Source organism: Pleurodeles waltl, chromosome 1_2 (genome assembly GCF_031143425.1).
Source record: "Pleurodeles waltl isolate 20211129_DDA chromosome 1_2, aPleWal1.hap1.20221129, whole genome shotgun sequence".
Taxonomy (NCBI): domain Eukaryota; kingdom Metazoa; phylum Chordata; class Amphibia; order Caudata; family Salamandridae; genus Pleurodeles; species Pleurodeles waltl.
The window spans coordinates 983,985,059-984,011,181 of NC_090437.1; the positions used below are offsets into that span (position 1 = coordinate 983,985,059).

The 26,123-nt window shown below is 41.3% G+C and overlaps 1 protein-coding gene across 1 annotated transcript in view; it reads right to left on the minus strand.

The window, feature by feature from the left end:
* Positions 1 to 26,123, minus strand: part of SLAIN2 (SLAIN motif family member 2) — a 245,088-nt gene that overhangs the window by 170,508 nt on the left and 48,457 nt on the right. Inside the window, exon 2 of the mRNA XM_069201609.1 lies at positions 4,094 to 4,242. Coding sequence (XP_069057710.1) covers positions 4,094 to 4,242 — 149 coding nt within the window. The remainder of the gene's footprint in view (positions 1 to 4,093; positions 4,243 to 26,123) is intronic.

Genomic DNA, 26,123 nt, shown 5'->3' on the forward strand with positions numbered 1-26,123 from the left:
AAATCTCAGAGTGAGAGCATGTTTTGAAGACAGCAAAGCTCAGAGGTACAAAGAGGCAATTACTGTCCTGAGTTTACAAGCTCTGCTGTCCATAGTACAAGCATTCAATTGGAGAGTTTGAATTAATGTATCGACTGAAAACCCAAAAATGAAACCCACAGAAGCCCTTCTGCAGCACAGAAAAGTGGATCATGATGCAGCCCAAGGTATTTTAGTGTGCGATCCTACTACAGACCTACTGCATGTCATTCCTGCCAGCCAGGAACCTGTAGCATGTAGTTCATACTCATATTAAACTGAGTGATTTCTGTGCAGGACCTGTTGGGTCTTCCCCTTGGTGCATACTGCAGAGTAGCCCTGGCTTGAGGACCCCTAGAGTGGGTGGTTACTGGTTATGAAAGTGCTTGGGTGTGGCAGTTTGTTGTTTCTGCTTATCAATACTTGTTGAGTTGGTTATTGCTTGGTGCAGCAGTGTGCTTTAGATACTGTTAGAAATTGGGTTTCTAGTTGGCTAGGGTATGTACCTAAGCCAGGCAGATCCCACCACTCTAGTCAGGGTAGGGGAGCTACACTCCCAAGTTAACCCCTGCTCACCCCCTTAGTAGCTTGGCCAGAACAGCCAGGTTTTCCCGGTCATAATGTGTTTGCAAAAACAAACAAACATTTCCACATTACACATGTCATGAAAACAGACCCTCCCAAAGCATATAAGGCAGATCCTGAAATCTACTTGTTATCCTCACAGGGCAAAAACGACATATACCATAATATCAGGTCATGAAATGCAGCATAAATATTGATGGCATAAAATATACATCAAGCAGTTGCCCCCAAAACACCTTCTGCACGAAGCCCACCACGCATCTGCGGGTCTCTTATGGGTCCTACGTTAGGTGGAGACCCACCACATTAAGTACTTCAGCTCCTGTGCTCCTACAACTAATTACATTGCTGAAGAGGCTCGGCAAGGATGGGACCTCTGTCAAGGGTTCTCAATCGTCCAGCCAGTCCACAAGTAATGCCCCACAAAAAAGCATGCCACACACACCTCCAACGTCTGTGAGAAGACCTCTCCCGATCCCCCCCCATGTACAGTGTTGACAATGTGGCTTCACATGAGCACGCAGCACAGCCACTGAAAGACAAGCACAAACCTCCTCCTCTCAGGACACAGGCGGCAGCCTCCCAGGACCTGCTGCAGGGCCACAACACTCCTCTGCCCTTTGCGGGTGATGTCGGTCTCACAGGGTTGTGGGAGGGCTACTGGAGCCGCGGCAGTGAGAGCACAACAGCAGGATTGGGTGCCTGCTTGTCCCCCGAGGGCACCAGGGAGTGTGCGCTTCGTCCGCACGCTAGTGGCTGTCCCTGCTGCACTCCTCCCTGGCCCTCCTGGACTGGGGAAAGGTGCTGCTGTGTCACACAGGGGCACGCAGCCACAGGGACAGCAGGGGTGCTCACCACGTGCCCCCTGTAGGCTGACAGCAGCACTCCAGTAAAAGATTATAGCACTCACCAGGCACTATGACTTGAAGGGCCAGGGACAGTAGTTGCATCAAGGAAATCCTATGCTGGCCTCTGGGAGATCACTGAGGGCACACAGAAACAAGGTACCAGTGGCAGGCCAGCACATCAGGGTCCTTGGGGTGATGTGGCAGTCCCTCTCGTCACCCAGCAGACCTAATGGCGGTTCCTGGCAGCACAACAATCCTCTGGTGCAGTATGCAGAACCAGAAGCATCTGGTTACAAGTCCAAGCAGTGTCTAAAAACATGGGGCTACAGCCCCTGTACTTATGCTCAAAATGTCTGATCTAGGGGGCAGTTCAAAAGAACTTAAGAAGTGCACTACATCCCCTTTCAACCCCAGCCCTGGCTCCAGACATCAGTAGGGAGTACATAAGCCCTTTGAGTGAGGGCAGAACACAGCGCATACAAATGTAAATGCGCCCCACCTCACACTCTCCCAACCCAAGAAAACCACTCAGTATGCAGATGTAATCCTACTACACCTCCATCCTCTCTGTTTTATGGCTGTCTGGAAAGTATGCACAAAGCCCAGCTGCCACTCTACCCCAGACGTGAATTGGAGACAGACTACAAACCACCAGAGTCATAAGCAGAGTGAAATGCCAACTTTCTCAACGTGGCATTTCCACAATGGTAATAAAAAATCCACCTACACCAATAAGCAGGATTTCTCACTATGATTCCAAACATACCAAACATGCACACACTAATCTTCATAGATCAGAAATTACCACTTAAATACCTTTAAGGGAATTCTTAATGCCAACGTATGACAGGGGCAGCCTTCACAGCAGTGAGAAACCAAATGGGCTCTTTGTCACTACCAGGACATGCCACAAAATGAAGGCACATGTCCCACCTTTTACCTATGCAGCACCCTGCCCATAGGGCTACCTAGGGCCTACTTTAGGGGTGATCTATATGCAGTAAAAGGTGAGTTCCAGGCTTGGCAAGTAATTTTAGATGCCCAGCCAATGTGGCAGTAAACTGCATATGCAGGCCTGAGACAAGTTTGAAAGGCTACTTCTGTGGGTGGTGCAAGTTGCGCTGCAAGCCCACCAGTAGCATTTAATTTACAGTCCCTGGCTATATGGGATAAAACTGTACAAGAGATTAATAGGTAAATTATTAGTGCCAAACAGGTGTAAGCCAATCATACCAAGTTTAAGGGAGAGAGCACATGCACTTTAGCACTGGTCAGCAGTGATAAAGTGCCCAGAGTCCTAAAGCCAAACAAAGAGGGTCAGAAAAACAGGAAGAGGAAGGCAAAATGTTTGGGGATGACCCTGTAAAAAGGGCCAGGTCCAGCAGATATTTATTACGATTGTTTGTTTTTATGGGTGCTCATTGAAATGGTTTCTACAGCTCTTAACTTTCTTAACTTAGAGCAAATAGCTAATTTATTCCAGGTTTATTTCTTTCAATCCTTAGACCGTTTATACTATTACAAGGTCAGGTGTACAAGTACCAGAAAGCAAAAAAAAAAAAAGCTAGAGAGGATGATGAGTTCACACATAGAGCTGGAGTGTTCTTTGAGAAATGCATGTGTAAAATGTTGTGCTTTTAGGGGCGAGAACCCTACCAAGCCCCCTCTGCCACCCTTCCCTGCCTTTGAGACAGCTGTGCTCACGCACTGCACTTGCTGGTTCAGACAAACTAATGGATTCATTTAATGCTCCAACAACTTTCAAATTTCACCAGCTGCTCAAATTGGCTATGTGACTAATAAAGTAGATTTGGAAATATTCAGGGGTCGCGTTCAGTTTCCAAACCTATTTTTTTTATGCTGCAGAGGATATCTAAGCTCCACATTGTGACTTTAATATGCACAGCACAAGTCTACAACGACTCGTTGTCTTACAGACATAATGTAAGACAGGAAAAGAGTGTAAATAATATATTATACAGAATGCATGTCAAACAAAAAACTTTTTTTCCTCTAGTAGAAAACAAATGGTCTGAAACCATCACTTCCAAAGTCACACAGGGTGCTAGATGCTCTCAATATATCACATTATAAATACACTTTTTAATTCCACAGTCACTTCATTCATTCATTCAAGACAGAGGAAAGAATTCTCGTTAAGCGAACCATGGGCGGATCACTGCAAATATAAACTTGTATTTATGTTTCACAAGCATTTATGAGGCTACTTCCCAATGGTTCCAAGCTCAATATACAGTACAACCTCTTCAACTCCAACCAAGTGTCTAATAACATCCTACATAGTTCGGTACAAGATGTTCCATTACATGAAATCAATAGAAGTAAAAGCAGTCATAAAAAATATATTAACAATGTTATGTTATAAACATTTCAAGCAATATTTAAAATTCAGGTACACTGAAATGCAATATTAAAAATAAACCAATATGGGATCAAGCTGCTCACTAGAACTGAGGGAGGTGAGTAATATCTGTTGTATCTTTTTACATCTCAACTTTTATAATTTATTCATTTCTTTGATAATGACATTATGGCTTGTATTGAGTATTAAAAGCTATAAAATTCCCAGTGAAAGGCTGTTTTTTCAGCACATACACGGTGACCCTCAGTGATTCACTCACCTGACATTGTCTGCTCAAGCCTGTGCATTATTGACTTTTTTGCGGACTCTATTTCAGGACTGGGATTATCCAGTACCTGCCGGCACCAAACCAATGGACTTGTGGACTGCTGCAATGGGGTCAGTTTTTTTTTCGGCGATGTGTACAGCCTAGGAAGACAAACAAAACCATGAAATGCTAATAAAATAGCAAACACACATGAATTAACACAAATCCCTCAGTAAAAGCGCAACAAAAATCAGGACTCTGTTGGAGGACATAATTATATATATATTAATTAATAGGATACGTAATAAACAAAAAAAGTCATCTAATAAAGAAAACAGATAAATACAACATTTAATAGATAATTAGTTTGTGTTCTCTATATTGCAACAAGTGAGCGTTGGGCAATAAATATCATATGGTTGACTGACAAGTGTGTCTCACTTCAGCTCTTGACAACTAACTCACAATTCCTAAAAGAAAATTTAAAAAAATTAAAAATAGGAGCTGAGTTGTTGGCTTGCTGTCATGAACGAGCTGAGCAAAAGACATCCAAACCACTTGACCAAAGTAACCTTCTTTAACACGGACAGCAATCTTAATAGGAAAGTGATTAAAAATATAATGTACGAAAAACAAGAAGGCCCACCAAAATGATGGCCACTGTAGGTCAAATGAAAAGACAGACGATCTACGCCAGTACAAATGGAGCTTCTACTCCAGGACATGATTTGAGACAAAATTGAGCTCACCCAAAACTTGGTTAAAAGGGACCGTTTCCAGGCATTTCTCGCCAGGAGAGGTAATGCCTAAGACCATTATTAACTCTGATGGGGTAGATAACCTCTTAAAGTCAGTTTATCCAATTTCCTTCACTCCCTGGTGACAAAGACAGATCTTATAAATAGTTCCTTGACCTTACCGCGCTCACCCTTACCCAACTTATGAGGAGAGCAAAACAGGTCAGCCTTGCCCAGTGCCTCTGTGGTGGCTCTTTATATAACCCAGCCATGAGATTTTGTGACCACTGTCACAACCTAAACAATTTAAGGTCATCTCACGGTTACGTGATGTATGCTGGTTGCTCCAGACGGCCATCCATAGGAGTGGGACACATTATATATGATCTTCCACATAAAATAAACCCTGTTCCTCATGGAGGAAAAACTGTGAGCAACTTGGGCCAAGACCTAGTAATCTTGTACAGAAACGATTATCCTCCTGCTGAAGTTTTGAGCAGTCCTGATAAGACCTCCAACAGAGGGAGTGTAGGCTTATTCCCCACTCGAGCTGCCAGCCCAAACAGATCCCCTACTAATCGATTAAAACGCAAACAAAAGGTTTACAAGGCATGGTAACTAACTATTCCTTGAATCCTCTAGCTATGGAAACTCGCTAACATGTATGATGATTTTACCCTTGATGGATATTTGCCTGAATTTACAGTTTTGCTTCTAAAAAAAACAAAGAGTGGGACTCAGTGATATTAGTTTCAAAATCAAGGTTGCCCATAAATACAACAAAGGCATCAATAAGGCCATCCTAAGATCTTCTGGAGTGCGGGAAAGCAAGACCACGTCATCAGCATAGAGTAGGGCTGGGATGAAGGTCGATTTCACCTTGGGTATTTCCTTTCCCTGTGATAATAAAAACCTATTTAAACCATTAACATAGAAAAGAAATAAAATAGGGGACAAGACACAGCCCTGGAGAACTTCCTATGACAGGCTAAAGGTATCTGTTCATTACCCTCAGTCCCGTATCTTACAGAAGCACTGACCCAGTTATGCAAAGAGTGAAGAAAATCCACCAAAGGTAAATTTAGGGCAACACTAACTAATATGTTCCATAGCTAAGACCAATTAACACAATGAAATGGGCTACTGACGTCTATAAAAGCCACATAAAAGTGGTCCTACTATGCAATCACTTACTTCCCTACAATAAGGTGCAAATTTAAACAGTGTTCCAACGTCCCCAAGCCTCCCCTGAAACCATACTGAGCAGCACAAAGGGGGCATTTTGCTCCACTCAAGTCCTCAATTCTGTGCAAAATAATGCCCGCCACAATCTTAACCACGGAATACAAGAACAAAATCAGCCTGTAACAACGATTACCTTTCTTAAGTACAGGCACGATTGGGACAGTTTGCCAGGAAGTAGAGATGCCAAGGGAAGCTGCTGTGTTTATAACATTACAACAATGTTACGATCATGCACTCCTGAAATTATTTAAACGTCTTCATAGTTCAAAATGTTTGTCTCTCTCTGTGCTGCCCAGAAAGTGCCACGTCTCATCAGAGCTCTCTAAACTGTATGTGTTGTTGCATGTGCTGGCAAGGAGTACCCTATTGCCGGCAACTGGGTTCACTTCGCTTCAAACCTTCTGGGGTCTTTTCATTCCAAATTATACCGATTTATCTCCAATTTTTCTGCTTTAACCTTTTTTGTTTATTTCATGTATTTAAAGATCCACTGTCTTTAATCCATTAAACAGTGTGGATTAACATCCATCTAGATTTTATACAACTGATCACCCATAAATGAATTCACATTCCATTTTCAGCGCCATCAATTGAAACAATAACCTAATCCCAATGCATTTTGGGTTCAATAACCATTCATCAGGGGTATCTGAAAACTCTCCGCCTGACACTGTTCTACAGTGCAACATTTTACAATCAATGGAGACCTCATGATACCAAAGATCTATGGATGCATGCGCATCATGCTTTATGATGTGACCATGTCAAGTATAACAAACTGGGTGTCTTTCTGAAAATTTAACACCAACTGAAAACCACAAAGATTTAACTGTGGTGATTAGATACAATACCTCAAACCATGCCACCAACAGTTTGGCATCACACACTGTTTCAAAATCCACCCTGAAGTCAATGTGCTCCATGCATAACTCACCTAAGTGGTTAAAAGTGAACTCAAACAAATATGTGCCGCTAACTGCCTACGAATTAAACCACTTTGACTTGCATGGCTGCATTTAAAAAATATATACAGGGAGTGCAGAATTATTAGGCAAGTTGTATTTTTGAGGATTAATTTTATTATTGAACAACAACCATGTTCTCAATGAACCCAAAAAACTAATTAATATCAAAGCTGAATATTTTTGGAAGTAGTTTTTAGTTTGTTTTTAGTTTTAGCTATGTTAGGGGGATATCTGTGTGTGCAGGTGACTATTACTGTGCATAATTATTAGGCAACTTAACAAAAAACAAATATATACCCATTTCAATTATTTATTATTACCAGTGAAACCAATATAACATCTCAACATTCACAAATATACATTTCTGACATTCAAAAACAAAACAAAAACAAATCAGTGACCAATATAGCCACCTTTCTTTGCAAGGACACTCAAAAGCCTGCCATCCATGGATTCTGTCAGCGTTTTGATCTGTTCACCATCAACATTGCGTGCAGCAGCAACCACAGCCTCCCAGACACTGTTCAGAGAGGTGTACTGTTTTCCCTCCTTGTAAAGCTCACATTTGATGATGGACCACAGGTTCTCAATGGGGTTCAGATCAGGTGAACAAGGAGGCCATGTCATTAGATTTCCTTCTTTTATACCCTTTCTTGCCAGCCACGCTGTGGAGTACTTGGACGCGTGTGATGGAGCATTGCCCTGCATGAAAATCATGTTTTTCTTGAAGGATGCAGACTTCTTCCTGTACCACTGCTTGAAGAAGGTGTCTTCCAGGAACTGGCAGTAGGACTGGGAGTTGAGCTTGACTCCATCCTCAACCCGAAAAGGCCCCACAAGCTCATCTTTGATGATACCAGCCCAAACCAGTACTCCACCTCCACCTTGCTGGCGTCTGAGTCGGACTGGAGCTCTCTGCCCTTTACCAATCCAGCCACGGGCCCATCCATCTGGCCCATCAAGACTCACTCTCATTTCATCAGTCCATAAAACCTTTGAAAAATCAGTCTTGAGATATTTCTTGGCCCAGTCTTGACGTTTCAGCTTGTGTGTCTTGTTCAGTGGTGGTCGTCTTTCAGCCTTTCTTACCTTGGCCATGTCTCTGAGTATTGCACACCTTGTGCTTTTGGGCACTCCAGTGATGTTGCAGCTCTGAAATATGGCCAAACTGGTGGCAAGTGGCATCGTGGCAGCTGCACGCTTGACTTTTCTCAGTTCATGGGCAGTTATTTTGCGCCTTGGTTTTTCCACACGCTTCTTGCGACCCTGTTGACTATTTTGAATGAAACGCTTGATTGTTCGATGATCACGCTTCAGAAGCTTTGCAATTTTAAGAGTGCTGCATCCCTCTGCAAGATATCTCACTATTTTTTACTTTTCTGAGCCTGTCAAGTCCTTCTTTTGACCCATTTTGCCAAAGGAAAGGAAGTTGCCTAATAATTATGCACACCTGATATAGGGTGTTGATGTCATTAGACCACACCCCTTCTCATTACAGAGATGCACATCACCTAATATGCTTAATTGGTAGTAGGCTTTCGAGCCTATACAGCTTGGAGTAAGACAACATGCATAAAGAGGATGATGTGGTCAAAATACTCATTTGCCTAATAATTCTGCACTCCCTGTATATATTCCGTAGATTAATGGGCAGCGTACTGACCATCATTTTTGGCTTCCATGATTTCAATACCTCATTATCAGTGAGCCACAGGCAACATTCATCATGCGGTCTTTCGCAAATTATGTGCTCATGCCACAGTTGGTACGTACAACATTCAATAATACTTACTTAGAAAGATTAAATGCACCCAGCTAATAGGACCGCTCATCAGTCTACCGGTGTTTAGCGAGCGCTGCTATGCCATAACATGCTCCTGTTTCTGCCTGTGAAAAGGTGGTTCGCCGCGTACCCCAAAGTGAATCCACCAGCTTTTAACACTGTCCATCCACCTGCCCATGGAACTTCTTCAAGGCCTTGCCTACCCATTTTCTCAAAAACGATATCTTCCATTGCTATGCGTGCAAGCTACAAAAAGTAGCACTCAATCAGACTCTACCGATGCGCAACACTTAACCAGTGGCTACTGTGAAGTCTACTAGCAAGATGACTAAACAAATACATTATCTGAACAGTATGATGCATGGCTTATAAATGGAAAGAATAATAATGGTAAAATGAACTTAACAGAAACAAAATGCTGGGAATGTTACATGCAACTCGAAATTTGCACATTCTCATACTAAATAATGTAACTGATGTGTTTGAAGGAAACAAGAAAACAAGTATACTCTAACTTATCATTCATCCCTTTGGGTTGCATGCTATTGAGTCTCTTAATCCAATAGAATACCTTCTGAGGCAGCTTCTTTTGATGATCACTATTTCCCTTCACTTGTGCAACCTCCAAAATCTGGAATCTTAATTGATTAATGTTATGACCCGTCTCCTGCCAATGTACAGCCACATTAGAAGTGGTAACTTTATTGCATATGTTGCTTTCATGTTGCTATCCTTACCTTTATCTTTCTCTCTGTTTTACTCACATTTACTTTTCCACAGGGCCATTTCAACGCATAGATAACATTCCTACTGTTACAATCTGCAGAGTGTTTTAGTTTTATGAGAATACATTCATGGGATGTATTACAGTGTCTCCTGCAATAACATTATTGCAATGTACACAGTTCAAACACTTTTGAGTTCCCTTAAATGGATCGTCCTGTTTCTGTTTCCTGATCTATATCATTTTTTTCAAATTTCTTGAGCGGCTATGAGCAAATAAATGTTTTGACAGTACAATCCCTGAAAATCTGGTTCATTGGTCAGAATTGCCCATCTTTTTTTGATGATTTTCCTAATGGAATGAGCCTTGGTGGGATATTTAAGGACACAAACCAATTTTGGGAATTTTCTTCTGCTGTTTTTTCCAACAAGTTCTTTCTTTGTAAAGCAGGACTCGAAAAATCCACTGGACCACTCGCATTGTGAGGTCGAGCTATTTTTAATACTTACTGGAGATGACACTGAACAGGTGTTCTGCTCAGTTGAAAAGTGGAGGGGCAATATAAGATGCCTTTAAATCTTGTTCTTATGTCACATTTGCTCTGTGTTCACAGACAGAGGTCAAAAGTCAGTTTTTCTTACAATTAATTGTCCTTCTGACTACAGAGTTCCAGGACTTTGTAAGGTGAACTGTGGGACCTGCTACTTAGAATGTAAAGAAATAAAAAAAGAAAAACAAAAAAAGAAATAGGGTGTCAGGTTTTTCCTAACACACAACATTTAAATGACTAAGTCAACTGTGCAAACATTTCGAAATATATTTCAGTAGTTGTGAAAGCCCTTTTTTAATATTTCTGTATGATGAAAACATATTTTAATAGGGTGAAAACAAGCCAGAATACTTTACACGTTGATGTGCAAAGGATATGTTTTCTGAAACCCAGTTTTCACAGATTACTGATAAAACTATATAGTGTATTAGCAAAGCTGCAAGTTAGTGGAAAGGTTTTAGCAATTCTATAATCCTTGTCAAACCACCCTGATTTAGGAGCAGCTTCAGCCCTAGAATGGCCTAAGATGATATTTCTGATAGCTAAATTCAGAACCCTGAATGAGTCTAGAAGGTTAGAAGGCAGGGGGTTAAAGGTTAACAGACTGAAAAAGACATCAAGTTTAGACCAAACAAGTGAACTCAACAGGGTAGCGATATGGATAGCCCTCCAACTTAACCTTAATCCACTATCCTTCTCAGACAGACCAGATACACCCAGAGAATGAGGGGGGGGGGGGTTTGAATACAGCCTGGTAGGTTAAGGGTGAGCTTAATAGGATTGTGATCGCTAAAACTATTTTCAATCACCCCTCTCGAATTAGCCAATGGTTCTAGACTCCTGGAAATAAAAATAATTTATGACTGAGATTTTGCCCCAACCAACAAAAGGGGAAGGCTGTTTGTGGAGGTCTCCAAAGATGTCCACTGTGCTAGGTAGATGAAAGTGGCATACGATGTTGAGCAACTTCAGGCCCCTGTGATCAGAAGCTTGAGTACATAATAGATTAGCATTTTTCAGAAAGGGATCATGTAATGTAGAATTTGTGTTGATCTTGGCATTAAAATCAGCCCACGTAAAAACGATTGGAAAGGCTCAAGGCCTCTATTTTAGAAACAATAAGACCTTGAACATGATATCCCTCTGCCATCCTACATTAAAGACTGTATTATAGAAGTTAATAATAAGGAAGAAGTTACACGTATTAAGTAAAACAATCCACAAAATTTGGATCCCGCCATGGTTGCAAACAATTAGGACAACCCTTTAAAATTGGTAAATTCTAATAGAAATGGATAGACCACCTGCGCTCTCCGACCAGGTGAAACAGCAGCAGCAACTTAAAAAAAAAATTGAAAGCTATCCCACAAAATTTCCTTTGAGGACTAAGGGCCATATGTATGAACACATTTTCCCATAGACACAGAATGGGCAAAACCCTTTGATACATCTGGCCCAAGTCTCTTGTAACATTATGATGTCAACCTTGGTGACAAAATCCAGCTATGCTGAGTCCTGCTGATTAGACCAGATACCAGTGATATTCCAACTAATAAGCTTTGTGACAGGCCCACTGACGAAAACCAAGTCTTTTGAAACAGGTCCTGTAGAGAAATGTTGTGGAACTTTGATAGCTTTATTACATTCTTAGATGGGATAGGCGCCGATGCTAGTCAGTCACTGGAATCCTAGTCCAACAAAGGAGAAAATTGGTGTGAGGTTGGAATCGGAGGTCGAACAAACCACAGGAGGAAAACGTAAAAGGACAAGCAGCACCCTGAGTTGCAATTGTTTATATATATATTTTTAAAAACTCTAACGGAAGAAAGTTAATGAAGCTCACCAAAGGATTATCCTTCTTATTGCTTGAAATTAAATGGCGGGCTAAACTCTGATGCTTACAACTGATGACTATACAGTCTCCTTTCAGGTTCATAGACGCGGGCCAATCCACCCTACTCTCCTTACAAAGATTATGTCATTGTACTAATTAATGTTAGAGTTCAGGTTTAGAGCTAATCAATGACACCTTATTCTTAAGTTGGATGAATGATTCCTCTGTTTGGGGGGACAAGGGTGCAATCCTGTAACATATGGACCACAATCACGAGGGAAATTCAAACATGGCTGATAGACTACGTCACACTGAGTAGTAGCTTTGTCGTCACAAACAGAAGTGGAACACAGGCCCTCAAACACCTGTAGAGTTCCATTCAACGACCTTGAGGTACCATCTATTGTATAGGCTGGTGGTTAACTGTTGGAAAGTCCATTACACACGGATGATGAGTGCCCGTCCGCCCTGGTCACACAAGTGGCAGCAGTCACAGGCCTGCAGCCAGCAGCTGAACTAACGGAACTTGCCGGACTAGTGGCTGTGGTTTTCATTTCCCTGTTGCATAACCTGGTTAGATCTAAGACAGTAGTCTCCAGGATCCTCAAGCGTTCCACTAAGGGGATTACACAAGCAACATCAATAGCCTTACCTTTGTCTAGCACCTCATTCAAGGTGAGGTTGGAGTCACCTAAAACAACCGGCCAGAGAGTTCTTATCTATGCACCTCTGTGTGCTAAGCTTTGAGCTACAGACGCTATGGTTTCCTTTTGACAGGGGTCCCCACTCTTGATGCAACTGACTCACTGAAATCACCTCTAGGTGTTAAATGATCCTGGGACACCTCATGCATGGTTCCCTTTGATGATGGGCAGTGTATAACCAGGGGGGTCACTAGACCTAGTACATTTTTGGTAATCTAAGTGCCGTGGGAGGTTATTAAAGCATTCCCCCAAGTCCAAAGAAAAACACCTCTCTGCAAGGTCAACCTCTTTCGAAATGACCCCAACTGCTATTGCCAGAAAGGAGTCCAAAGTGATGCAGTGGTGGTTGCTAGCTTTGTCATTATCCTTGCTCCCAGCTAAATTTCTCTTCCCCATAATCCTCCACACACTGCCCCAAATAGGGTACGATTATCTTATTGAAAAAAGGAGATAAACTGATGCGATCATAGGGAAAAGATAGTCAGTAACTGAGAGTATTGTCCCAAGTGTGGAGAAAGGCTTAGTCAAATAAAATAATATTTAAGGTAACTGGCGACTCACAGCTGGAACGACTAAAGCCAGACGCCAAGAGGAGTGGGCCTTTTCTGGCAGATGACTGGTGAAGATGGGTCTGGTCTTAGCCAGGGCATGTCCCGCAACTTTTTATTGTGTTATTAAAGAGTTCCTTTTAGCAAGCCCCTCCTCCTGGATAAGGTGGTGATCCCTGGGGGTTGCAGTCCCCCCTGCAGCACAGGAAGGCAGGCAAAGTTGCATCTTGCAGCTCTTTACTGCACTAATAAGTGCTCCTTTCACCAAGTCCCTCCTCCTGGGCAAGGCGGTGATTCTTGGGGATTGTAGCCCCGCGCAACACGGGAAGGCGGGTAAAGTGGCATTTCACACCAACGGTTCCATATTGCACTAATAAGTGCGCCTCTCACCAAGTGCCTCCTCCAGGGCAAGGCAGTGATTCCTGGGGATTGGTGTTACGCCCCAATCCCCTCTGCCCCCTTCCAACAGCACGGCAGCACAGGAAGGCAGACAAAGTACCGTCCCCAGTCTCATACATAACTAGATGATCATCCCCAGCCATACAAAAGGATGAATGAGGGAATTAGGAGGTTTTTAGGCCCAAATATTTATTTAAAAATGATACTCTTTCTCAAATGTATATGGGTTAGACAGTATGTACTGTATAGGTTACAAGCAATATGTTTTGACCTGTACTCAAAAGTATTTAGGTAACTCAGTTTCCAACAAAGTTGATCTTTGCTCTGCAACAGAAAATATCCTTCTGTGCACCAGCATATACATGGGCTCTCAAACAACCAAATGTTTCAACACATTGTGTGGTATATAGGATTTCCATCACAATTTCAAGAATGCACTTTAAAATAAAGTTAATGTCTCGATTTTCCCCAGAACTTCTCAGAATTAATAAGGGAGACAAGAAATAATAGATGAAAATGTTGACCAAGACTTCTGGTATCTCAGATGAAGGCCTTACCCAAACCACAATCTTGTTTTCACAGTTAGTGTCCCTGCTGCTTGCTGGAAATATTTGCACAGCATCGTGGAAGTCCTAATGTTACACAGACAACTAAATGTAAAGAATAGAACTGCAAGAACCAATCTCAACAATCTAGAATTATTCAAGGTGCATTCCAGGGCATTCTTTTTAAGCTCATTTGTGCAAGGGTCAGCTAGATGAAAGGTGATCTTTAAATGTTCTGTGTACCAAAATGTACTCTTCAAGAAAAGGCAGAGCATTAAGAATGTCAGTTTCAGAAGGGACGTGTTCTTCTCAATACACGAGAAAAATGAAATACCACACTATATGTTTTATGAATAAATCAAACAACTAATCTTTCTGTACATTGTTTTAAACAACGTTGGAAGTGTCAAGGACCTCACATCACCATGGTACTAAGTGGCGCTATGTAAATCTTACGTAATCGCATAGATAGTCTTACTAGTTGAATGTGTTGAAAACAATGTACAAGCAAATCATGATGCAATCAATGATCTACTTGCATATATAGTGAAAAGAATCGTAAGTAAATACATTTCCATAGCGATAGAACCGGACACCAGTCAAACTGGAAGCAACCTATTGTAAACAGACGGGCAGGAGAGAGAGGACTAGGGCCACCTTTAATGGCAATTTGAGAATACAAGTTTATGATTCCCACTTTAGTTCTTACAAGCCGTTCTTTCTCAGGTATCCAACCCCGTTCAGCTATGACAAAGTGCTGCAAGAAACCAATATCAGAATCGGCTGGCACTAGACACAAAATTTAATTTTCCGAGTTCCATCCTGGCTAATCAATTTTGATAACATTTATAATTAATGACAATGCAATAACGGAGAGAGTCACCCTTTCAAAAGCCCAATTCTGTGAAAAGGATAGTCAGGCCCTATTCGTAAAGGGGGAGGGGCTATAGGACAGACAGGGCTAAGGGCTGCAACAGTGGTGCTTGAGGTACTTTGATACTGGTGTTCTAAGGTCTGACGACCTATAACTCTGCAGACTGTGAATAAGTACCCCTTCTTAGACTTCACTCTGGGCAGGAAGGGCATGCAGTCAAATGCTTCTTAGGGAGGCACTGTGGGCCGAGGCGGCAAGTGTTTAGAACTCAACAATTAATCAACAGACACAACAATGTACTGTCCAGCCTAACTCATTTTTTAGTTATTGCCTTTTGCTATGAGGTTAAACATGTCAATCGGGTTCACAGTAACCTTCTTTACAATCTTCAGTGCTACTGGAGTTTTCTAATGTCTCAGAAGTTATTTTGTGAAAGATGTGATGCCTTCCTAAATTTCTCAGCAACAGTATCCAAGGGCAGTCACACTAGCGGTCTTCAGTGCCATAGCTCCTGTGTCACACATTTTCCTCGCCCGGCATCCATTCTTACTTTGTCTGGGGACAGAAGTCTTAGGAGCTGAAGCATGATTTCTCCTGACATATGACACAAAGACAGTCTCTTTACAGGCCTGATTTTGAACAAATAGGGGTCTTGTGAAGGTGGTGTATATTTCTTTAGGAGGTGCACTGTTGCTGCCTTCACAGAGGCATGTGTAAAACACTACTGCCAATTCCAGCTCAAAAGGGAGAAGTGGTGTTGTTAGGCCTCCATAATCAATGACAGTTGTTTATGGTGTGTTTACGGGAGTTAAGCTTCAATGCACCTCTCACTAGAATCTCATGAACGGTGGTGATGTTATCTAATGGAAAGCCTCTTGTTGGAGAACCTGCAGGTGATGATTGGGTGCATCTCTACTGTCTAAAGATGACCAGAAAGAAGATCAAAGATTGAGATCTATGACGCATTCACGTCCTGGCTGTGTAGAAGTCCACACTCTTTGAAGGGACAATTTTGAGTCAGAGGTGGGGAACGAACACACTGTAGCATAACCGGCATCTTTCTAATTGGAGATTTTGTTGTTGAGCACAATACCATCCTAGAAGGTGGAGGGAAATCATCCTCAGCAGGCATAATGAAGCAAATGCTGTGGAGATGGCAGTCCCTCAGGTATCGATCTTTGCCTTTACATTGATCTTTCAAGTGAGATAGTTAACTTCCAAAATTACGACATCGGTTTAGGAGACATCAAAAGCACTGTGAAGGTGAATCCATCGCTAGCAATTGTTGAGGTGACTTCAAGTGGACATTGTGTACCAACAAAGAGGGGGATGCCTTTATAAGCTTATATCGCTTTTACAGTGAAAGAGAAGCCACTGAACATTTGGAATACTTCTAAAGAGAAGACTTGAAAGAATGGTGATGGTGACAACACCTTGTCATTGAACTGGTCTGATACTGTGTATGTCGGGACCAATTCTTTTGACAGTAATACCATGATCTTCAGAGGAGTGTCAACATCAAGAACGACGATGGTGATGTCCTTTTCCGCACTTTCCTGACATTCACCACCAGATCACTCTATGGAGGTGCACTAGAGTGGGTGGCACATTATCAGTAGAACCCTCATGCTATCTGGAGTTCTGTTAATGTCTCATCTTTTTTTCCTTATTAGCCGTTCGATCTTCCAGCTGACCTCAAAGACTTAATCCTTTTCTGGCTTCCAAAATCCTTTGTCTCATTTCTTTTCTTTTAACAACATTTCCAGTCTTTCACTGAAAAAGAGGGGAGAAACACCACAAACACTATGGGGCCTGATTAAGAGTTCGGCCGACGGATTTGCCGGTCCGCCGAGGAGGTTGTCGTCATAGTGGCTGCCTCCACGACAGGCCCGTTAAGAGTTTCCCACTAGGTTGCATGGGCAATGCAGGGGCCCCCTGCACCTGTTCTCCGCCAGCCTTTTCATGGCAGTGTTACCGTCATGAAATCGCTGGCGAAGAACAAAGCCGTAATGTCCAGGGCAGCGCTGCCCTGGCAGATTAGGACCACCACAATGACTAATCCCGGCGGTGCGGACAGTCCGACTGCGGCATGACAACCGCAATCATAATGTGGTGTTCGAACCGCCCCATTTGGCAGCGATCAGTACGCCACCGCGAGTCTGTGGTCAAGAGGCCGGCAGCCTTGTAATGACCGCCTATGTGTCCCAAAAAAGGAGCATTTGACAAAAGAAAAGACATTCTGACAGGAATAACATGAAAAATATGTCAAAGGGTTTTACTTGCCCTGTCAAAGAAGTCACATTGAAGCAGAAAATTAAAGCTTGAGATAAAAGTCTCTGAAAATATGATGTGTAAACCAAGTCTTCCAGAGTCCTCACGTGATTCAGAAAAAAGAGCTTACCCTATAGGTCAACTAGAGCCTTTAAAAGGACTGGAGATCCTTTTCAGGTCTTCTAAAGCGAACCTATCAGGCTGCACTTTTCCCTGTTAGTCATGCAGGCAGCAGTTGTCTTCCTAGGTGCTGCAATCTAACTCTGAGAAAAGTTTTTTTTAAGAAAGTCTAAAATGTGGAAATTTTTGCCTAGAATTGGCGGTCACCACTAGGTAGTTGACTAGCGCATGGAACGATTCAGGGTGATCTGTCAAGTGGGGGCCAAGAAAAAGGGAGGTTCCAAAACACAAAATCCCCATATATTTTCCATAGACCTCTTTAGGCAGTGCAACAGCAAAAACTGCTGAACGGAATTACAACAAGATCAGCAGTAAGCTAGATCTTGGCACGCAGATTTTGCTTTTTGTGATTTGGTGTAGATCGGTACAGCAGTTTCTCAGAAATTAAGGTTGAAAAATAATTGCATACTTGGAGGTTGGGTCTGCGAGGTGGGAGGGCAATTTAAAAACAGAGTGTTCTCGTTACACCAGGGAACTTTATTTTCCTTGTGCCATCTTGCTCCTACACGAGTGAGACTCCAGCGAGAGGTCCGACTGGCTGCCAGCAACATACGAAAAATGTTGTTGGCAGCCACTACAGGACTCAAGAACTTAGTCACCCGTCCTGAAATTTGAAAAAACAACAAATAGTATAAGAGAGCCGACTAAGAACACCCTTAACCTAGGCCCCATACGGCTTTGATGATATCAGTGATAATATAAATTATGTTACAGAATATGTTGTGAGCTATGTAACATGTGGGGTCAAAAGCAGTGCACGGTGGGGGTGCAAGTTATATTTTGCCCTGCTGACTATGGCTGGTGAATTTCTGTTGTTTTTTTTCAATTCAAACCGTCAAGATGTGGGCCCCGGGCTCACTATACCACTGGATTCAAGCTAGTCCGGCTGAAACCAGTCATAGGATGCTTGTTTTTGGCCCATGGAGGACCTGGCCTAGCAGTTTGGGCTGGACTGTTCACATGGAGAACATGCGGGCTGGGTCCAAACTGAGGTGGCGTGGTGAGCAAAAGAATTGATGGATTAAACCCAGATCTGTGATAGGGGTGAATAACTGATTGGTTCCGCATTCCATCCATCATTTGCGTTTGTTTGCTTAAGTTAATTACACGTCACTTACATGGCTAATATGTCAAATAATTAAACAGTTGGGAAGATAAGTTTCATATGTTAAGGTGAACAATCTTAACATTTCATGTAAACTAGACCTCAAGCCAAGTGCACCAGTGTTAGACAAACTGCTATTTCTTCTACTCCTGCACTAAGCCTGGAACTCAAGTCCTGCTATTGTGCTTGGATCAACATACTGTAGAGTCATCCTTGATGCTTGCCAATCCCAATACACAATCTTTGGCAGCTTGCCTTATCTTTGCTAAGGGTGCAAACAGTATCCAATTCCCGGTCCACTATCTATTGCCTGTCTGACCCGCTACTGCTAATGCACAGATATGCAGCCCTAGCAATGCACTTGATGCAGCGGAAACTTCAGTGCTGTCCCGCATGTCACAGAAGGTATCCATATGTGACTGTTCATTAATACTTTGGTTAACATACTGCATAGTTTGATTGTAGAAAGATGCACTTAAGTCATTTTAAATGTGCAATTTGTTCAAAGTAATGTTTTAAACCCTGATGGTATCAAGGTGTACCTAAATGTTTGAATGATTAAACTGATATTATGATGAAATTTAGATTCTAGACTATTAGTGTGTGCTGAAACAATAGAATTTCTAATGATTAATTATTTAAATACGTGTGCAAAAATAGAAAAATGCAGTTTTCATGACTGAGCAGAAAGAAAATGCTAAGTAATTTCATAATGTGAGCTTTCTTTCAGGCTTTGTTCCTATGAGAAGACTAGTTTTGGTAATAGACCCCTATTGTTTTACAACACAAATAACTAATAAAAAATAGAAGGCTGTTGACCTGAACAACCAGTTCACAGATAACATATGAAAGAAAAACTATATTGCCGGCACACAGACACAATTATATTATCTATGCACTGATTGATGATAATTCATATACTTAATTATGTAATATAAATATATGATAAATGATAATAGTAAATCAGTTCCGTAGATTATTTACATCTCTAGACATGTGTACGGCTCCACAAAAAGTTTCATCTGTTTATTTTTGGTTGCCTTTAAATATACATTAGCGCAGAGAACGCCAGCTCAAGTTTACATACTTAGAATCTCCAAGATATCCAATTCCCTAGTCTGTAGGAGAGAGCTATGATCAGGACATTATTTATTTACGTATGGACACATATGACATTACTCCGGTATGGGGTCGCTCCCTAAGATGGCTTCAGGTGTGCCACACTTCTATCATAAATTCTGAAGGTTAGAGCTCTAGTTATTCCTTAGAACTCTGTGGGTGGCTACAGTAGAACACTGGGGAATCAAGTTACAGGTTGCTGCTTCTGCTGGAAGTACATATTTTACTCAGAATGTTAGACTTTGTTCTCAAAAGGTAGACGAAAATAGGTTCATTTATAGAAATTCTGCTGTCATTTTAGCTTTTTGTGCACTTTAAGTTGTCTCTCAAACATGATTTATCAAATCGCAGCAGACATTCACCATTTTTCACTAGGTAACTTCATTTTAAAAACACACCACTGCTAGCGCGCCTGGTCCTTAGTAAGTAAACTTACAAGGGGACGCGCATAGGCCGATGAATCTCTGGATTCGCATGGAGTATCCTAGCTATTGTGTGACTAATGTGCATCAATAATCAATATACAAATCAATAATCTATAAGCAAAAACATGAATCATCTGTGAATGGCGTCAACATCTCATGAATAACCACGACTCAATTATACATTTTATCAATTTTATTTCCCTATTTGTTACAATTCTAAGTCATAAGGTTAAATCAAACTTTATTCAATTCACTGAAGGTTAATTCAATAGTGACCACCAATAACATAACCTAATCAGGACTTCAGAAAACATGCGTTCTAATGCCTTAACATATACCAATAAAGAAGAATGTGTTAACATGAATAGGTGAAATAAGCAAATCAGTCCATCAATCATTTGTCACTGTATATGTCAACGTCTCAGAATAGGAACCCTACCTAACCCAGATTAGCATTAGCATGTGGGACTTCATGAGAAAACAATTTAGAACATGAATTAAGAAAAACATCTAGCTAGAAGAAAAACTATAAAACAGCGCAGTTGGTACCTAAAAAGAAAAGGCACAAAAGTCAATCAGTCACATTGTCATAGCCGAGTATCCACGGTATGGATCAGCAACAAAGTCAGTCTTCGTCTTCAGGTCATCAATCGATCAGCAACGCATCAGGCTCAAAGAAGCATGAGCCCAATGACAGAATCTCGAATCTCTTAACGTCCACGCCTAACCTCGAACATCTATTCTCTCCATTGGTTCTGAAGTTTTCCCCCTTTGTCACGACATTATATTAAAGTCACCCAATCCATCCCCTAATTCCTAATTGGTAAATTAATCACCCTATACGACGCTAGCCAATGATTTTTATTTTACAAATCTATGAATTCTAATATTTCGCTGTTCTCAGGGTGTCGATTGGTTCACTGTATGATGTCATCATCCGGCTCATCAGGTATCGAAAATGTTGCATCTTCTTCTCCAGTCAGTGTCTCTATTGTTTGAGTCCTGGGAAAGTACATCTTGTCTGCTTTACACTGAATTGGTTAGATTCTCTAGTCCCCATCTCCTGTCCGTCTGTTCATTTCAAAATATTCTAACTAAGCAAATTTTATCAACACAAGTGGTTCAGGGTCAGTTCAACACATCAGCTTTCTACACTGCATGATTATTCATCTCCTGCATGAGGCCTGGCAGAACTAGGCCACAACTTCGACTAAGTTAGCTCTACAATAAAATGTAAAACATACATTAGATAACTCAATATGACATATTACATTATTATTACGCATTTTCAACATTTTCACATATTTTTAGTCAATTTAATTCATGAATTTTGATGACCACTCTCCGTGGGCACATTTTTAAACGTGCACATTATTTTTCTACATTAATTTTCTCTACATATTATTATTCGAAATGCATAAACACTCATTATTCATTTTAATTAACATATCTGCTTCAGTATCACAAGTCCTTAAATTAATATGGCACCATAAACAAATGATTTTATAGAGCAACTAAAATGTGTGCTCCTTTCTGTGGCCCTCAAAACCTCCTATTCACTACAGTGCATTTCAATGGTCACCATGACCCAGAGTTCAGTAAAGGTTTCCACAACATGTTGTCCATGTACTGACCAGCCAATCAATGAAGATTCCTTTGTCCCCTTCCCCTACATACCGCATGCGGGCCAGGACAATCCGCCCACCTCTTTAAATGCAAAATTCTCAAAAAACAGCTGAACTGAGTTATATCAAGTAACAGAAGCAAGCTCTGAGTAAAGTTACAACTTTCTGCCAAATTGGTGTAATTCCATTCCGCTGTTTTTTTCTTTATCACTTGCCAAAACGTCCTATTGTAATGAACAATGGAAATCAATGTTTTGGACCCCACCTCTTAATCTTGGTCCCGTTTGACGGATCGCAACAAAACTTTTCAGCTTCTTTCTGGATTGAATGAACTTTTTTGAGAATGTTTTTCAAGATTCGTCAAACGGTGACAACGTTATTTGCGAAACAAAAACATTCTTCCTATGGAAATTCTATAACTAGACACTTGCTCTCCATCTGTCCATTTCTCACTACCTCTTGCCACATCTTTCTACAGGTATCTGATTTGTAAAGGGTTTATTGACAATATAGGTGAAGAACACTGCAGCGTTTACATTTATAAAGAATGCTCTCCAATACTGATGTTATTCCCATTCATTTTAATGACTAAGTACAACATGTGGTTACTGTTATTAATGTGATAATTCCCTCACAAAATCAGTATGTCTGCCTTATGTATACTGACTCTTAATACTATGATATTGCAGATAGTGTAAGTGGGATGTGATTATAGGGTTCAGGGCCCATTAGAGGGGTAATGTGATAGGAGGATGTCACCAAAAGGTACATCCAACTACCTGAATGTATATATGTGCAATTTAACACACAGTATTTAAGAGAGAGAGAGACCGAGAGAGAAAAAGAGAGAGAGAGAGAGAGAGAGAGAGAGAGAGAGAAAGAAAGCAGGTACTGGACAATAATTTATTGAGCGCTGTTGCATGTCAGCAAACTGGGGTTACTAGCCCACACCACCACCCCTGATTAAGCCTTGCTCTGCATCGCCACGTTGATTGAGTTAATTGCTACAATGGGGGACTTGGTTCCCAGTAAGGAGACAATAGCACCCCTGTGAAGGACTCACATCCACACAACTAATAACCTAATTTGTTACAATGAACTAGCAAAAAGCAATTTGTTAGGGAAAGAAAAAAAAAAGGCATTTTATGAATTGGATTCTAGGAAGCAGAAATCATTTTGAAAATTTCCATTCAACAGTTTCTCAGTAATGGTATTCGATTAAATATGTTTTCTATCAAATCAAGTACACCAGTCAAATACTGCATACTGTAATTTGAGGTCACGAGTTGTAACAAAAAACAAGGTGATGAAAGGAATGCTTGAATTAACCTCAGCCACTGATGATCGCCCAGGCCACATCCCAGTCCATTGTTTATTGCCCACTATGCCACTTTCTTGCCAGAGAATCTATGCAAATCTGCATTGGTCCCGATAGTCTAACCAGGTCAAACCCACACCACAGAAGAACCCGAGCAATCCTTGACCGGTTTCAGCCTACCCAATCCTCGACATTGAGGAACAGTTTGAGTCCTGTGGCACAGCTAGCATGGGACCCACTTATGGCTGTACCCATCACATTTAGGGAATCTATTGTAACAACAAGTATTGGCAAAGTAAATAAATAATAGTCTCTTCTGTATTTTTTATGATTTGTTATTTCGACTATTACAAGTTCTAATGCTTCCACAAGTTCATCAACAGGTTCTCCAAGTTGTTGTGCATATTGGAAAAATGTATTTCTCTCCAACATCACTTCTTTGATTAAATATTTTGTCCAACGATGGTGTTTAATTCGTCTAACAGTCTCTGCCTCACCTCCCTCGTCACCAGTATGTATTTTGCCCTCCTCAACTATTAGATTTTGAGGCGTGCTTCTCCTCGCAGGAACCAAATAATGCACCAGGAGTGCTTTATTCATTTTAGAGGTGAATACAACTCCATCAATTGCTTCTAAATGTAGTTTAAACGTCCCTTTGCAAGGTTGTCAATTCACTAGAGGTGTCCATGGCACAGCTAGGAAAGGTGCTGAATGTATACCCCCTTTGATATTGTGGCATAAAGATGTTGTTACACTACATGAGTTAAAATGTTGTCACCTGTTCAATTCCATTGCTGATCACGCTTCATGGTTGGGACAGACACGTTTTATTATCGTATTTCTTTTTTTCTCCAACATAGCCTTTAGTGTTGCTTACTGGAATAACTTACTTTTTCCGAAGTCTGTCAGGTCGTTGGTGGTTGAAAGTTATGGTCTCAAGTTTTCTTCCTAGCAGTTTAATCTGTTATTACAACAGGACGTGCAATGTATAGTAGGATGCGTTTCATGATGCCTGGCGCAGATGCTTTTGTTAGTGCTTCTCCAAAATAGTCAGTGACGTACAGACACAGTGTGAAATGTGCATGCACAAGAGCAGTATGTCGTCAGCAGGAGTCCAAAGACTGTGTCTGCGGTGCTTGACCTTTGTGTCAGGATGTTTTTTCACCAATGAGTGTTAAATTCAAACAGGGTGGGAAATCTCTGCCAGCAGTCACCCACCCATCCGATACTGGTTTCTTGTATGGGATTTCTTCAAAAATGCCAGTCTTCAAGTAACATATTAGGTCCAAGTTTGGTCTGCTCCCTCAGGGGGAAATGGTAGACTAGAATCCACCAGTAGCAGCAATGCAGATGAAGCCTGTTGCAACTTAAATTAATTCAGTTCAGGATCTGTAACCAATTTATTTAGAGGTGTAAAAACTCTAGTACTGGCACTCATCCAAGGAGACCAATGACCTCAAAGAATGTTCACTCTTAAACTGCCATAAAAGCTCTGTATCTATGTATTACCATTAAGATGAAAAACATAGTAGGATGGCACACCATCACCAACTATGTACATGATAAACACAAAAACCCAACACAGCTCCATGGCAAACACACCTTAGGCGCTGCCCAGTGAATGCTGATCTTTAAGGTAGCAACTTTATGCTGTTTAGGTCTGTAGACATTATTGGTTTTCTTTTCTAGGAGGACAGCATGCAATTCTCTTGTGAGTCAAGCTATAACATTGAGAAACGTTGCTGGGATGTGGTAGGTGCAGAGGGAGGTAATTTAGGGATTGCTCTAGAGCATAAAGTCCTGTTAATGCCAAGCTCTCATAGTTCCTATGCTCGAGTGGGACATGCCTTGTTTAAGATTGCCACGGGGATGAAAAATGAATGCTTAATGTGATCAGACCAGCCAAATGATGCATGTACCAGATCGAGGCTTATTTTGAATAAATTAAAGTCCAAGACACAACCACCAGCATGGATAGAGTCCTTTATATAGCGGACGAAGCCCCATCATTTAAGCAAATTAAAAAAGAAAGCCAGGCTGTGTATCGTCCATTCAAAGTGTTCAATCAAAATTACTTGGCTAGAAGATAGGGTGTGAGACAGGCTTTCTGCAAAGGGGTTTGGCTAAGTATACTTCGTAATCCAGAAACCAGTACCATATTGTGAATGCGAGTGAGCTTGAAACATTAGCCACCCACAAGCTAACCATGTTTTAGAGCCCTCTGTCTAGGAGAGTCGTCCAAAGAGGCTACCTCTAGCAAAAGGACCTTGTAAAAGAATGTTATATCTGGCAGCAACTGCAGCAAACATATTAGAACCAAATAACTCCTGCAATGCGGTTTCCTCCAAGAACAGTAAGTCAAGATCCACAAACCACAAAAAAAATAGAAAAATTGACTACCTCTTAGAAAAATTTAAAAACTGCAGTCAAAAATAGATTTTTTTTGTTTAAATACAACTGTGCTTGTTCCGGAAACCTGGTGGTGCAAGCACAGCAAACCTTTAGTTGATGTCACTTTTAGAAGAAAAAATATTTACTTTCTTGTGCAGTACTTTAATACCATACTCGCGCAAAAAAAAAAAAAAAATAATAATAATAATAACACAAAATGTATCTATATCTTGGCTATTTTCTCGTTCCCTTAAGGGGAATACACCATTCTAGGGTGCCTTTGCAATCCCCAGGATGTTGGGGGGAAACGGACCACAATTTGGCGTGGATACCTTATGTGGGGAAAAAGTTATGAAGACGTCGATCGCAAGGTACACCAAATAGCAAAGCAAGCATTTACTGTGCAATGTGTCTTGCATTTGCTCAAGTTAGAGCTATTATCATTGTAAACTCCTAACCGGACTTTTGCCACAAGAATTGAAAATGAAAAGTAAATCAGTTTCACATAAGCGAGTCAATTCACAGCGCCACGGCCGTGAAGAAGTTCGCTCGCAGTCAAATGCATCGGCAAAAGTGCAATTAACCATGTAACAGGGACGATGGCCGAGGCGGTAACTAAACCTCCCCAAAGTGTGGACAAACAAACCATTTACCACTGTAATCAAAGGATTTTTTAAGGGCAAGCCCACGAACGAGTGAT